This window comes from Carcharodon carcharias, chromosome 11 (genome assembly GCF_017639515.1).
Source record: "Carcharodon carcharias isolate sCarCar2 chromosome 11, sCarCar2.pri, whole genome shotgun sequence".
In the NCBI taxonomy this organism is placed as follows: domain Eukaryota; kingdom Metazoa; phylum Chordata; class Chondrichthyes; order Lamniformes; family Lamnidae; genus Carcharodon; species Carcharodon carcharias.
In genome coordinates, this window is record NC_054477.1 from 92501458 (window position 1) to 92518385 (window position 16928).

Here is a 16928-nt window from a genome sequence, read left to right on the forward strand (position 1 = left end):
GAATAAGTTTTTCCTCAGAGGTATTGCATTCCTGTATCGATTAACAACATTTAAATTAGAAACAAATGATACAATGCACATATTGCGAACTTAGATTCAGAATTTAATTACACTTTAGAAAATTGGTCCTTTTAAGAACTACATGTAAAAACCACTCTGACATTATATACAAAGCAACACAACTGCATTAAATATTAGGGACAGTTTGCAACCAAAATCCTTAAAGGGGAAGCAAAATATGCAAATATACTCTATACCAATGCTCCATTTCATTAAAATATAAAGTTACAATTACACCAAAACACACTAACTCAAACGCATCTTCAATTTCATCCGCTTTTTGCAGCCCCATGAAAAACTGAAGTTCCAGGTATTTTGCTGCTTTTTGCAGGTAACTACTCTTCTGATTGCAGCTGTAACTCTTTCGAGTACAAACCCATTTCCATCTGTTTCAGATGAAGTTACATTGTTTCATAGTTTGCCATTGTGAGATTTGAACTCTTGATCTTGGGGTTCCAAATCCAGTACCACAACCACTTGGCTATTTAGGCCAAGCAAAATATTCAGCATTGATGAAGTTATGCATGTAACTCTTTCGAGTACAAACACGTTTCCATCTGTTCCTATTCAGATGAAGTTACATTGTTTCATAGTTTGCCATTGTGAGATTTGAACTCTTGATCTTGGGGTTGCAAGCCCAGTACCATAAGGATCTCATGAACTTTGACTTAAGCCAATCTTGGGCATCAATCTGGAAGCATCAAAGAAGGACAACAACAGCTTCCAGCAAGTTACCTTTGAGAGAGAAATAGAGGGTACTATGTTCTGCTGAACTGTTGTACTGTTGAAAGTATGACCAGGGTTTGGGAGTGGGGAGCACTTGGTGAACAGGATTCTGTCTAGCCAGCGTGAACACCACTTGCCTCATCCCATTTCCCAGAGTTAGCTCATTTATTTAATGGTAGTTGGTTTCCGCACCGGTAAAGTCCATGAATGACACCAGGATAGAAGAAAATTAGTGCTGTTTGATTTAATGTTCTGCAGCAGCTTTAAGGGGCTGTTACAATGCAGTTAGGGACCATTATTTAAAGAGAAATTTGAACACCTCATTCTAACCAATAGAGCTATGCCACAAGATTTCATACTTATAAGCAAAAACACAAACTTTATTGTATATAAAAGACTGAAAAAAAGCACTATTAACTTAACAATATGGCTTATAAATAATTGCAGCAGTTTGTTTAACTGGATCACAGTTAGGCAAGGCGCTTTTAAACACAGGAAACACTCCTGAACAGTGGCTCACTGTCCCAGATTGTGGAAAACCAACCTCGCCAGCTATATCATTTCCCAATATAAAACCTATGATTTTTAATGGGTAATTTAGAAACAATGCCACATAGACACATTTACCAGAGCATAAATTAAATTCACTCTACACATTGAGATAGGTACACAATTCCCATTAACACCCTTACTAACACATCTTTATTCAGCAACCATTTGAAAAGTCTAAATCTTTTGCTAGCAATAAACTTTGAACTGAACCAGTATCTGAAAATTCTTCCTTGGTCAAAAATGAAGTGACTTTCCCTTCAAATATAAATCTTTCATAACCCTTCACACATCTATCTATTCTCATTGTAAAAAAAATATTAGAAGCAATGGCTTTCTCACAAACTTCACTTTCTGATATAGCTTTTTCTGCAAATATTCCTGCTCTTTGCCCCAGTGCCACTGATTTGGGCTTTAACATTCAATAATCTGCCTTCACGTGTCCAATTTTATGACAGTGAGAACATGTTGGTCTTTTTGACTCACCCCTATTTTCTATACCATGTAAGCCAAGCTTTTCCTTAGCCAATTCATACAGTCTGACTTCTCTCTCCCTTTGAAATTCTCTGTCTATTGCTCTTTCTTCCCTTGCTAACCTCTCTTTCTAGGGTTCAATTTCAAGCCTTCACACTTCCGTTTCTTTTTCTTGTTTAAAATTTTGAAATTTCTATTTCAAGCTGTTTCATCTACATCTGAATTCTAGTGATCTCAAGGTGCATTTTAACTGGGTCAGGCTTTTCTTCTTCAAATCCCAGATGCTGTGCTATTACTCAATTCTGTCTGCTTTTTTTAGTCTCTGCTTTCAATTCTAACTTCAACTTTTCTGCTAATGCTTTGTTAATTGTTGCAAATTACTCAGAAATAAAACTTCCTTCTCCAGAAAAGTTTTATCAATTGACAATGCCATAGCTGCTTCTCAATAAGTACAATAAAAGTTCATTGTGAAATCTTGCTAGCTTAACCTTTAGCCAATTTCCCAGTGTACCTTGTATTAATCCGTGGATTTCAAATTCCATATAAGCCCCCAATTTTTTTTAACGATCTGGCTAGAGACCACTAACATTTAAAGACAAATCTGAACACTAATGGAACAACTGCATAAAATGTCATGTTTTTAAACAAAAACACTAACTTTATTGTATATAAAAGACTTGAACAAAATAAACAATATTAACTTAACAACATGGTTTATAATTACTTATGTTATGCATTCAAGGTTACTTCTTCCCCCAAGAATTCTCTATAAGATACATCTATCTGTAGGGACCACCCATAAGAGCACCACAGTCCTCTAGAGATTACTTTAATTCACCTCAGTTCCAGCTATTCTCTGGGGTAAAACTTTCATTTATTGACTGTGGATCAAAAGTTAAAAAATGGCCTCCTTCTGTGTTGTAAGGATCTCTGATTCCAGGAAGCAGTGGAACATTGTTTGGAATGAGAGGGAGTTTTAGTAAGTTATATTTGCATTTGAGGGTGTTATGAATGGGTTTTAGCTTTAGTGTTTTAAGTTTAATTTGTATTTCAGTATTTGTTTGTTAAAAAGGGAGAACGTGAGTTTTCGCTTCACTTTAAAAGATGCCTGCATTTTAATGAGGGTTAAAACTCTTGAAGGGGATTTAAAACAAACAAACAAAGTTGAAAAACTGTGCTGTTGCCTAACAGGGGACAAGAGAGAGGGACCCCACATAGAAACAGAGAAGCAATTTGAGTTCAGTTGAAAGGAGTTGCCAGCAGAAGCAGCATAGAAGACGAACAGATAGCAAGTCCCAAACTAAAGTTGGAAACAGGAGCTAGAAGAAGCTGGATAGGAGGGAGCTGTAGGAAGCAGGTTTCCCCAAAGGACAGAAGAAGAAAGTCCCCAAAACCAGAGAGTGGAACAGGAGAAACTCCCAAGACAACCTTCTAGTCAAGGACAGGGATCTGGAAAAGGTCCTGTTAAGTGAAGTTAAAAGTGATAAGCAGAGAAAGGCTCCAAGCTTAAAGAGAAAAAGCTGGAGGAAGCAGAGATAAAGCAAAATAGGCTTGTGAGAAGCCAGAAGCCAGGAGACCGCCAAAGGTCTGTGTGAAGCAGAGGTGTTCTGTTAGCACGGCTGAGTCAGAGAGAGAGTGCACGGAAGACCAAGCTTTAACGCATGTGGCGATCCAGGGGAGAGGAACACTGGAAGGAGAGTTCAAAACCCTGGAGGTGGACCCTTGTGGAAGGCATCTGAGAGAATGCCTCATTTGGGAAAAGACTCCAAAGCAATTTCTTTGAAAGTGGAGACTGGAAACCCCATGTGAAAAGTGGAGTTCAGTGAGACAAGTTGGCTCACGGCGTTGCAAGAGTCTAAGGGCAGTTGATGAGAGACCCATAGGATCTGTTTGGGATGGCATTTGTCACTTAGTTTCAGGGTGTGGTGTATCTGGCCACTGGTCGCCTATTGGTTTACATGGACTGTGAACATCAGAGTATAAGATAGCTTTTGTAACTTGTGTTATCTTTACAAATCTGTATATATCTGTAAAGGTATAGTTGTGGGTGAAGGAGTTTTGTAAGATAGTTAATCTTTTCCTGTTTAATAAATGTTTTATTCTTTTGTTATAAGTTCATCAGCTGACTCCTGTCACTCTGTTTAGTAGCCGCTCCCATGTACGTAAACAAAAATAAAAGTTAGGATCTGTCAAGCTGCGTTCCACCCTAGGATCTAGCTTGCCAGTAGCAACATCAGCTGGGATCATAACAACATAAGCATTCTTTATATGAAGATTCATGAAGTTATTCATTGCAAAGCAGTTTATTTTCAGATAGTAAACAACTAACTTTCAATTTTGTTGAAAAATGAGTATCTTGGGTGTTGTTGAGAAAGCCAATTGTTTATCTATATAACACAGTCCAATGATAAAACTATAAGTCAAGACTCGTTTCTCTTATTTACCTAAGAAAAATTTCATAACATGTTAAATATATAAAGGCCTATCTCTCCAATTTCACTTATTAAAAACATGACATCAGAATATGCTGAGTCATCCTGTGGACATCACGCTGTATGTCTAATCCCTGCAAACATCAACATATTTTTGCGGTGGTTCAAAATGCCGTGTGCTTCTGCAGCCTGAACTGCATGTTTTCCAGGTTGTAATGTGCCCTAAGCAAAACAAAAATTGAATGATGACCTGAGGTGGCCCTGGTTACTTATCAATTGGATTTTATATCGTTAAAGGGACACACTTCAAAATTACCAGAAGAAATTAACTCTATATTACATGGTGAGATACTTCAATCCTTTTTTAAAAAATCATTAAATTTACTTTTAACAACACAGGTTCCCCAATCCTGAAAGTCCAGGTGTATGAGTGTTCAAAACAGGTCACATTTGTCTACACGCAAATTTTTTTTGTGCCACATTCCAAAAAGGAAGGCAATTATTTGCAATCCACTTAGCAATGTATAGAATGTATAATGTATAGAAATTACCCATTGATACAGAAGTCAGAATTTCAGTAGTCACTGATTGACCTTAGCAATCACACTTAAAAAAAAGAGAAAGCACACAGGTCATTTAACCTTCCAGTCAGAAAATATAAATGTACAGAAACTTTGCAATCTGAACAATTCACAGGCAAAACAGTTTTTGAAGTGTTTCTTATTGGCTGAACTTGTATTTACTTGTGCTGAGTATCTGTTGAGTACAAGGCTAACTCCATAGCTGTATTGCTCTTCTTGCCCAGATCACCGTGCCCTCCACTGCTGATCCGTTGTTGACCTGTCCACCACATCTTGCTGATGCCTAAGATGCCAAGTTGAACGGTTCTCACTTCCCACAGCACCTGGGACATCTTCCCACACTGCAAGAGTGTTCAGACATTCCAGGTGCCAATTCTGGTGATGGTTTTGGCATTGAAGATTGGGCTTGTCAAGGATTGGACTTCCTTTCGACTTTCATCCAATCCCACATGAACATCCTCGGATGTGCCACAAGGATTAGCAGACCGGCACTGGACTTCCAACAGCTCCACACAATTTGGACATCTAACTCCATCAACGTGGCCATGAAGCTGCAACTCTACATGTCCATAGTTGTACCGGCTGCAATCTAGGCCAACGAGATATGGAGAGAACAGCAAAGGATCATCGTTGCCTTCGGAAAATTCTGAGCATCACATGGAGAAACAACATCATTAAAGAAGAAGTGCTACAGTGAACTGGTCAGCAGCACCTGTGGGACATTGTGATGGAGAAACAGCTGAGGCTGGCCAGACACGTATTTTACCTCCCGGACGTACACCCCTCTAGAGCGGCAGTAGAATGAACACCACCAGGTGGAAAAAGAAGATGGGGCCAGCCAAAGAAGATCTGGCGAAGTATATTTAAGGAGTACTTTCAAGAGCAAGACACCATCTGAACTGGAGTGAAAGAAATTGCTATGGACCGGGCGGAGTCTTGCTGCCCATAATTTCAACGATCCCGTGTGAGACAAAGTCCAAGTAAGTGAGTGCATATAACAACAGAAATGTATCACAGGCTGCATTTCACTTAACAATCCTGTGTATAATTGGGCAGGATAGTGACAGAAAATGAAGAAACATTCTAATGCTGAGTCTTCTGGCTGCTTCACCACCTGGAACTGGATTTCCCTTCCACTTCCCACCCTTCCCCCAGTCCCTACTGGGGCCACCGGTGGCTGCTCCTTTCTTACCCACCACATGTAATTGGTAGTGGGGGAATCGAGCCCTTGAATCCAACATGTTTTCCTGGAATCCATGGCATTGGCCTTTTGAGGCCATCTTGTGGAAAGTAGGCCCTGGGAAGCTGCGGTGATGGTTACTAAGTTAGAAAAATTGATTGAAAAGGACCAGAAGAGTCCTCTTCCTTCAATTCAGGCTCAGTATTTAACTACTGAAGGCCTCAGTCTTGACCGTCAAAAGCATGCTGCACATGGTAAATGACCTCTGACCCAGAGAGATGGATGGAGGTGAAAGTCCACCCCAAAGGAGTTTTAAAAAACTAGAAGAAAATTACATTTATATAGCATCTTTCAAACCCTCAAGATGTCCCAAAGTGTTTCACAGCCAATACATTACTGTCAAAATGCAGTCATAGTTGCTTTTTATGGTGTCAACCATGGCTTTGTCGGTAGCACTTTCATTTTGAGTCAGAGGGTTGTGAGTTCAAGTCCCATTCCCAAGACTTGAGCATAGAAATCTAGGCTGACACTCTAGTAAAGTACTGAGAGAGACAGCTGCACTATTGGAAGGTCTGCCTTTCAGATTAAACTTTAAACTAAAGCCTTACTACTCTCTCAGGTGGGCGTAAAAGATCCCAAAGCACTATTTCGAAGAAGCTCAGGGGAGTTATCCCCTGTGTCCTGGCCAATACTTATCCCTCAATCAATATCACAAAAAATTATCTGGTCATTACCAAATGTTGTTTGTGGGAACCAACTATGTGCCGACTGGATTCTGTGGTTCCAACATTACACCAGTGACTATATTTCAAAAGTATTTTATTGACTGTTAAGCACTTTGGGAGGTTCTGAGGTCATGAAAGGTGCTATGAAAATGGAAATCTTCCTTTTTTCTTTAAATTTGACAGCCACTTTGCAGGTAGCAAGATCTTAGAAGCAAATAAGGTAAACGACCAGATAAATTGTTTTGTGGTGTTGGGTTAGGGGTGAATGTTGCTAGGACACTAGCACAACACCCTGGTCATCGCCAAGTAGTGCAATGGGTCTGGATACCCCGTTATAGAATGGGTATCAAAAGAGAAAAAATGAAAAATCACTGGATAAGATGAAAGATTATATTTATTAAGGAAGGCTTCAAAACCAAAGTTTAATAGAGATTATTTTATATGATGAAAGGTTTTGCTAAGTTAAATAGTGAAAATGTGTATCCACTAGTTTGCAATTGTGGAAACAGGAGCACAAAATCATGATAATTAGTGGAAGGCTGATGGCTGAAGTTAGAAGAAATTTTGCCTACGTTGGCTATTAGACTACAATGGCCTGAAGCTTCTGTATGATTTCACCCCAAAGGACAGCTTGATCTGGGCAGAATTAAAAAGCAAAAGATCATAGCATTTCAACTGTAAGTGAATTGCACTCATGACTATATCACATGGAAATATCAATGATCTTTTACACTCGCTCTCGTCTCTTTGGCCAAACCAGTCCCCAGCCACAAATCTGCCCATGTCCCCAGCTAGAAAAAGCAAGTTCCCATTGATTGCAAACATATACAAGGGTGTTCATTGCATTGCACCCAGATACTCAGCACACAGGAACCCATGGTCACATATGTCGTCTGACTTGCAGTCAACTGAAGTCATAGTTCTGCCTCGTTGCTGTTGAAATCATCAATCAGTTTAAACGGAAAGAAAATTGCAGCAGCATGCAAACATAATCACTGGAGCATAGTGGTAATGTTACTGGACCAGTAATCCAGAGACCCTAAACTAATGCTACAGAGACAAAAGTTCAAACCCACTACAACAACTGGGGAGTTTATATTTAATTAATACATCTGTAATAAAAAAAAACTAATCTCATTAACACTGATCTTGCCAACTTGTAAAAATCTATCTGGTTCGCTAATGTCCTTTAGGGAAGAACATCTGCTGTTCTTGCTTTGTCTGATCTACATGTGCTCCGGACCCACTGTAACAAGGTTCACTCTAAATTGCCCTCTGAAATGGCCTAAACAAAGCCACTCAGATGTATCGAAACACACAGAAAAGTTCAATAATTAAAAGTTGCATGGATCACCCAGCATCGAACTAGGCACCAAAAATGGCAACGGTGAACTCTGCCCAATTGACTAACTAGCATCTGGGGATCAGTGCCAAAATTCGGAGAACTGTCTTGCAAATAAGTCAAACAACAGCCTGACATAGTCATACTCACCAAATCATACCTTACAGCGAATGTCCCATACACCTCTATTACCATTCCTGGGTATATCCTGTCCCACCGGCAGAACAACCTACCAGAGGTGACTATTCAGGGAGTGGCCTTAGGAGTCCTCAACACTGATTCCAGACCCCAAGAAGTCTCATGACATCAGGTCAAACAAGGTCAAGCAAATTTCTGCAGAAAACCACTGACGCCCCTCAGATGATGAATCAGCACTCCTCCATATGTTTTGGAAAAAGCACTGAGGATGGCAAGGGCAAGAATGTACTCTGGGTTGGGGAAACTGGTTGAAGCCTTACCTAGCACAAAAGAAGATGGTTGTGGTTGTTGGAGGCCAATCATCTCAGTTGCAAGACATTGCTGCAGGAGTCCCTCAGAGTAGTTCCTATGTCCAACCAGCTTCAACTGGTTTATCATAAGATCAGAAGTGGAGATGGTTGCTGATGATTGCACAGCCTTCAGTAACATTCACAACTCCTCAGATATTGAAGCAGTCCCTGCTAGCATGCAGAAAGGCCTGGATAACTTTCAGACTTGCACTAATAAATGGTAAGTAAAATTCGCATCACACAAGTGATAGGCAGCAGCCATCTCCAAGAGAGAATCTAACCATCTTCCATTTACGTTCAAAGGCATTACAAACATTGAATTGCTGCCCGTCAACATCCTGAGGGTCATCATTGACCAGAAACTTAACTGGACGAGTCGTATTAATACTATAGCTACAAGAGCAAGTCAGAGGCTGATCATTCGGTGGCGTCCACCTGACTTCCCAAAGCCTGTCCAACATCTACAAGGCACAAGTTAGGAGTGTGATAATATACTCTCCACTTGCCCAGATGAGTTCAGCTCCAACAACATTCAAGAACCTCAGCACCATGCAGGATCAAGCAGCAGCATGATTGGCACCTCATTTACCATCTTAAACATTCATTCCTTCCACCAGTGATGCACAGTAGCAGCAGGTGAATAGAAGCAATTTACCAAGGCTCCTTCGATAGCATCTTCTAAACCCACAATTTCTACCAGCTCAAGGAACAAGAGTAGCAGATGTATGGGACCACTACCACTTGCAAGTTCCCAGCCAAGTCACACAACATCCTGACTTAGAACTATACTATCATTCCTGCACTGTCACTGGGTCAAAATCCTGTGACTCCTTCCCTAACAGCACAGAGTGCAACTATACCAGATGGACTGCAGCTGTTCAAAAAGTGGCTGACCAGCACTTTCTCAAGGGCAGTCAGTGATGGACAATAAATATCAGTCTCGTCAACAACACTCACATCCCAAGAATAAATAAAATAAGTATTTGTTTATCCTGGGATCTGGGTTGTGCAAACAAGGCTTTATTTAATGCCGTTCCTTTATTGCTTTGGGAAAGTGTTCCTCAGCCTTCTCAGTGAGCTACTGCAGCCCTTGTGCAATGGTGTTACGTGGGGAATTCTAAGGTTTTGACAGTGGCAATGAAGTAATAATTGGATATGTTCAAGACATAAGTTAGAATTGGAGGGGACCTTGGAAATGGTGGTGATCTTATGATATAGCAGAGTTAATAGCATTTAGAAAATATTACGATTACAAACCCATTTAAACTAATGGAGTTGTGATTAATTTTAGAAATGAAGTATTTTCATTAAAATAGTTAAGCCTCAATCCAAATGAGTGCAATGAGATAAGAATCATTTGTATGCTAAACGCTAAAATTGATGTGACTGTTATGCTAAGTAAATTGCTCTCCAGGTACTTGATATGGTCTTCTAACAAAGAAAATATTCATGCAGAATGAAGGAAAATACTGACAGAAACAACATTTAAGACTGAAGTAGAGTAAACCATAAGGATTTATATATGCCCCAAAGATTTATATATGTTCCTAATGCTATCAAACAAGATGGAAATCAGTCCCACAGCAAAAGCTTCCCCATTATAGATGTTGATTAAATATACGCACAAGGTTTCTGTGGGCATGAAAAATACACAGCTTCTTGATAAGATATAAAAACATGGGCTGATTTTTGATCCAGCAAATGCAACTGGAACCACATTGCATGAGCCCCTGCATGTGCCAGAACTATGGTGTGCTGGGCTCAGCAAATATCATTTAAATAAGCCATCTGTGTCATTGGTACCTGGAGCACACGTGGAAGGTGGAGGGCTGGTGTTGTGAGCCTGCAAGGAACGGGTGGCGGCAATTGTTGCTGCTGAAATTTAAAGGATGCTACTGCTTGGAGGGTACTGGCTGCTTACACCATTTAAAGAATCAGAAATGCTTTTCTAAAGGTATGAATTTTTGCAAATGCTATACATGTGGAAGACTAACACGCAAATATGAAAATACAATGTGGAGGCACATAATAAAATTTATGGGAAAGTGGCAGTGGCCTGACTTGCAGTTTGATAGCAATTTGAAGTGAATGCGCTGATTGATGAGAAGGGTTGCTATTTTAGGAATTCCATGGAAGAATGTCCAAAAAATGGCAATGCACATATATCTGACAGGAGGTGACAGTAAGCCTCAATTCAATATCTCCAGGATGTAGGAAGATTCGGAAGACAGTATATGTTAAAGCATCAGCCCAGCCTTACCTGGCAGATGGACCACGATTCCATTCCACAAAGTACTACACCTTTTCGTAACAGCACATTCCACATACACTGTTCACCAAGCGCACTCACAACCGTGTAACTCGGCTATTGCACCTTATACATCAGCAGGGAGCATAGTGAATATGCAGTGCACAATTGAAAATCTAGCAAAATGACACGTTAAGACAAGGCTACAACTGCCCGTGTATCTGTACATAATATTTCCCTTGGCAACATGCAAATGCCAGGGCGTTCTCCCAATATCCTGAGCAACATTTATAAAACCATCAACATTATCAAAACATATTCACAAAATGGCAATTTATTTCAATGACGCACATGAGCTTTTCAATATGCAAGTTGGTTTCTGCATTGGCCTAAGTAACAACATTGAGTAAACTTCAAAAGTAATTATTGGTTGTAAGGTACTTTATAGCCCAAGGATGCTCTTTTTTGTTATTGTTATGATCCCAGCTGATGTTAATACGGGACACAGAGCCATCCCTAGGGTACAGCAAATCGCCCCAGGCTAGGATGACCTTTGAATGCGAGCGGCCTTTCGCTTCCAGTTTGAAGGCGTCAGTTTAATTAACACAAAGAGTGGCCCGATTGTTATTTAGAATACAATGGCTAACACCAGCAGAAACAGAGACAAATGGAGAAAATATAGCTCAGGTGGGGAGAAAAGGCAGAAAAAAAAGCATAGAAACGAATAAGATTTGAAAGGTTCACTGGAAAATTCAAGGTTTTTAAAAGTGTTTCGGCTAGTGAGGAAAATAGTGAATTAATGCACTTCAGCGAATGTACCACCTTGGCTGTGGAAGAGGGCATCAATGCAAAATGCACACAGGCTGATGAAACAGCCAATACGTGTGACTCTATTTCCACTGATGAAGAAACATATAATCCAGCAAATTGGCCAGATTTATTCGACAACAAGATGATAGACATTTTAGTGGAGAGGAGGCCTGTGAAAATAACTGGTAGTGACTATGTCTTTGCAAAGAATGATGAGAATCAAAACTTTTCAGAAGACTTGTACGTACGGAGAATGCCAAATGGAGTAAGGGTTGAAAGAAATTGGCTGGTGTACTCGAAGAAAGCTGATGCAGCTTCTTGCTTCTGCTGCAAATTGTACGGCTCAAAAACAACATGCAAATTAGTGTAGGAAGGCTGCAAAGACTGGAAGCAAATCAATGACAGATTGCAATCTCACAAATTATCTAAGGAGCATACTCAAAACACAACAAAATGGATTGAAATAAAGCAAGGATTCTTTGCAATGAAGACAACAGATGAGTACGTACAGAGAGAAATGAAAGGAGAAGAAACATTGGTAATCACTGTTGACATGTATTATAGCAGTTGTGCAGTACCTATCTGAACATAACTGAGCATTTTGTGAAACAAATGAAGATAAGGGAGAATTGTATTGACGTTCTTCCGGTTCAAGACAAAAGTGGACAAGGATTGTCAGATCCTGTCATGGCTGCGCTGGATGGACTTAGCCTCCATATTACTCATTGTAGTGGGCAGGGATACAACAATGGGGCAAATATGAAGGGTCAGCAATGGGGCATATAGGCGTGCACCTTCAACTCAACCACCGAGCCTTTTTCACGCTATGTGGCTGCCACAACTTAAACCTGGTATTGGGAGATATGGCAAAGTGTAGCTCTAAAGCCATGACATTTTTTGGAGTTTTACGGCAAATTTACAATATATTTGCAGCTTCAACTAACAGATAGCAAATATTGAGAGTGAATGCTCCCTCTCTAACTCCAAAACCATTGTCAAATGCTAGGTGGGAATGCCAAGTAGAGTGTGTAAAATCAATCTGTTACCAAGACAATTGATGTCAGGAATGCCTTGTTTAAAGCTGAAGAATACAATGACTCAAAAGTTAAAGGTGAGGCTGAGTCCTTGGTCAACTACAAACTTGGAAATTTTGAATTTCTGTTTGCAATGGTTGCGTGGTACAGCATCATATTCATCGTAAGCACAGTGAGCAAGACAATTCAAATGACTCATTGACTTTCTGCAAAAATATGGGAACACTGGGTTTACCTCAGCCAAAAGCATAGCAACAGAAGTAGCAGCTGAAATGTACGTTGAGCCTAAATTCAGAGAACGTGTGAAATGAGAGAGAGGTGAGGAGGAGCTGGAGAATTCGCCCAAGTTAATTAAAACCAATTACTTCCTGATCATTGTGGATTAGATTCTTGTGTCACTGACCACACTATTCAAACAAATGTAAGTATGCACCAACAGTTTCAGGTTTCTGTATGATGTGAAGAAATTCAGAAAAATGACAGAAGATGACATAAAAAAGCGGTGCATGGAATTGGGGCATTTCATTGTCTGACAAAGAATTTCATTATATCGCCAGTACAGACCTTTTCTCAGAGCTTTGGGTGCTATGAGAATTCATCCCTTAAGGAACAATTATCGCACTTAAAGCCCATCAGTTTCTTAAAACACTTGACAGTTCCTTCCCAAACACAGCACCAACATACAGGATTTTGCTGACAATCCCAGTCACAGTGGCTTCAGGAGAACAAAATTTTTCCAGATTAAAAATGATAAAGAACTACCCGAGGGCAACAACATCTCAAGGTAGGCTCTGTGGACTGGCAATTCTGCCCATCGATAAGGAAGTAGCATCTAACCTGGATTACCACGATCTGATAGAGTTTGCTACAAGGAAGTCTAGGAAGGTGGATTTAAGAATGTAGGCTGCACAACACTGATGGTTAGTTTTTTTTTTAATTATATGAACTTCATTGTAGCTATACATAAGTAGTACAATATAATACAACTACGTTGTAATTATAAGCTGGGCGCAATCAATATTTAACCTGCAAGCTGTGACTGCCCTTGACATTCATTGTAACCAGATTTCACTTGTGTAAAAATGTTACAGGGGGCCCTGCACAGTGTGAATTGTGCTGGGCCCCCTACCCCACTAGGGACAGCTCTGACTGGACAAGTCAGATCCCAGAGTGAAACCTGGCTTGATAGATCATATTTTTTTTTTACAAAACCATTAAGGTAAGTTACTGAACAAATTCACAGGAGTCTGATGAACTTCTAACACAAAGAATAACATATTTATTAAAACAAGACAAGTGAGTATATTACACCAGACAAAAAGATCAGAAAGATCTCAATGCAAACACAAGATGACTATTAAAATTCCCACTATTCCATTACCACAGCAATAACTTTATAGACACATAAACCAGCAAAGAGTTACCACTAGCTTGACACAAAGACTTCTCGCTTGGGACTGACACAATTTCAAACTGTTTTCTTCCAGTGAAGTCCTGAGCATTCACTTGATGCTTTTCACCCAACTCGTATCTCTCCCCAAGACACCCAAAAACTACTCTAAACTCACCGCTTCTTCAACTGCAAATAAATGAGTCTCTAAACTCAGTCTTCCAGTAGCACTTCTGTTAAACTGATCACTTTACTGAGTTCTAAAACTGATTATTCAGTTAATTACTATCACAGTAGCCTTGGAGTTTTCTTAATCAGAGAGCTTAAAATTCCCATCCTCTCTCTGACACAAACTGAACTCCCCACACCCCCTCTCCCCCCACCCACATCTACTGTCTTTTTCTGTGTCTGTGTCCCTGGACTACTATAATGAGGCAATAGTAAAGTTTTTCTACTTTGTGTTTTTTCCCCAGAATCACTAATCTTTTAACTCCTTTTAATCCATCTTTTTAACTTCAGTTGTTGTAAACCGCATTTAAAGTGTATACATACAAACAAACCCAAAAGACCTGACCATTTAATCAGCAGTATTTGAACACCCAGGCACCAAGGCTCACAAACAACCTAAATGAAACTGAAACCATTTCACCTTTCTTAACACACAAATGCTTAAAAAATGATACATTATTCATCCACTATACTCTTTCTGATCGTCATATTATACTCACTGTCAGCACTGTCTTTGTAGTGACATTATGCTAAATAAATTGTTTTTCTCTAATATTATTGGATGGAGGGTAGATTGCTCCATGTCATAACAGTTTTGACATGTGAATTCCAATCCTTTTTTTCTCTTCTTCCCTTTTACTTCTGCCTCCATATTTTTTCTCAATTTCAATTGCTTTAACTTTTTATTGATGCCTTTCAGACATAACTTGTCTACTTTCATTTTCTCCATTTATACTAAGTTTACTCTAAGTTCCCAGTGACATTGACATCTATTTAATAAAACTAGGCCCAGGAAGATTCATGCATTATCACAACAGACCAAGTATCAAGAGACCAGGTCAGCAAGTGCAAGGTTTGGCACAGTGGTAAGACTCTCGCTTCTGAGTCAGAAGTTTGTGGGATCAAGCACCACTGCAGGATTTGAATACACAACCTAGCCTTGCTCTGCAATGCAGTACTGAAAAGTGCTGTACTTTTGAGGCTGCCATTTTTCTGATTAGACCTTAAACTAGGAATCCATCTTCCCTCTCAATTGGATACAAAAGATCTTGTGGGCATTATTTCAAGAGGAAGAAGTTTACCAGCTATCCAGACCAGCATTTATCCATCAGCCAATAGCTCCAAAAAAAATTATCTGGTCATTGCTATCTATGCACAAATGTGTTTTATGTCTGCCTATGAACCAAGGGATACAACACTACAGAATTAATTCATTGGCTGTCATGAGTTTTGGGATACCCTGGGGATGGAAAAAATGCTACATAATTGGAAATTTTTTCTTTAGTCTTATGGCAAGAAGGGAACACAGTCAGACAACTGAGGAAAAGATGGAAATCCAAGTACACCACACTATGAGCTGTTAGAGAATGGCAGTATGATGTAGTTGTAAGAAAAAAGTCTATAAAGCTATTTTTACTGACAGCAATATCATCCTGCTACATGTTATTAGTGCCTTAAATCAATTTAAGCAATACAGTTATTCTTCTATCTTCTAGTCTGTAATGAAGCATTGTGGTCACAATCTGGTCTGCAGTTTAAAGTTTATGTAGCACATTGATATAGAGCCATTTAAATTATGTCTGCCTACATAACAATCGCCATGGGCAGAATTTTCAGTTTGGCAGACGGGTGCGGTCGGCGGATCCGAGATCGGCCGTGGAATGGACCGCCTACCGTGATTGGCCCCCGACAGCGATTTCATGCTGGCTGGCCAATTAACGGCCAGCCAGCATGAAGCGCATGCTGAAATGCTCAGCGCTGCTGGGCTGGGGCGGCAGGAGGAAGGTAGGTGTGGGCGAGTGCAAATGAAAGCTCCCTGAAGGCAGAGGTACCTCAGGGAAGTGAAGAATTTAAAAGCAATAAAGAAAGATTTTAAAAGCTGGAAAAAAAATGTCCACGCATCAGAATCAGTCACCTGAACATATAAATGATGAGAATTCTGCCCATAAATTTTTTTAAATTTAATAACGTAAACCTCATCCTGCCCTTGGATGTGGTTTCATCAAAAATGCAAAGTCTGCCTGGCAGATTCACCCGTCCACCAACCGTAAGATTGAACGGACCACAAAAAATCGTGGGCAATTGGAACTTTAATAATTGCCCTCTTAATTATCAGCTGTGCGCTTCCGACTTTCACGCACGTCCGCCGACCGAAACAGCGCATGAACGCGGGATGACGTTGGGATGCTCGCCTGATGTCATCATGCGCTATTTTGTGCTCGAGTTGGTCAGGTGCTTGCCCACATGCTAAGCTGAAAATTCTGCCACACCGTTCATAAATTAGTTGATTTAATCTAGTATTTTGGATACTTTGATGTAAAAGATGTCACAGAGTTGCTTGTATGGCCAGAAATGGATAATATTGATTCGTCTGTGTTGCTGCTGTGTTTAAAATAAAAGATCAGGTATCTAAAGATATTTTTCTCAGAAATTATAGCTTGCTTGATTTTGAAGTAAAATTCAAAGGCTATGGAAAAACAAAAGCAAAATCAAAAGCACTCTGATTATTTCCTTCATTCTATTCAGGAAGCTATACATAAACGTTCCTCCTTATGGTCACAGTTTTACCAGGCATCCAATGCATTTCTCCAGATGTTATAGATGAAAAATCTGAAATTTTTTTTGAAAATAGCAAACAAAATCCAGTACTTTAAGAAACAT

General features: G+C 39.8%; 1 protein-coding gene across 7 annotated transcripts in view; it reads right to left on the reverse strand.

Moving 5' to 3' along the window:
* Positions 1-16928, reverse strand: part of slc36a4 (solute carrier family 36 member 4) — a 450045-nt gene that overhangs the window by 249489 nt on the left and 183628 nt on the right. The window contains exon 11 of one of the 7 annotated variants that reach the window (XM_041199223.1): positions 4354-4463. The exons of 5 other annotated variants lie outside the window; for them this stretch is intronic. In XM_041199223.1, the coding sequence (XP_041055157.1) occupies positions 4369-4463 (95 nt within the window). In that variant the 3' untranslated portion in view covers positions 4354-4368. Of the gene's footprint in view, positions 1-4353; positions 4464-5451; positions 5469-16928 lie in introns of those variants that run through there. One more of the 7 variants, XM_041199230.1, reaches the window with a different exon arrangement.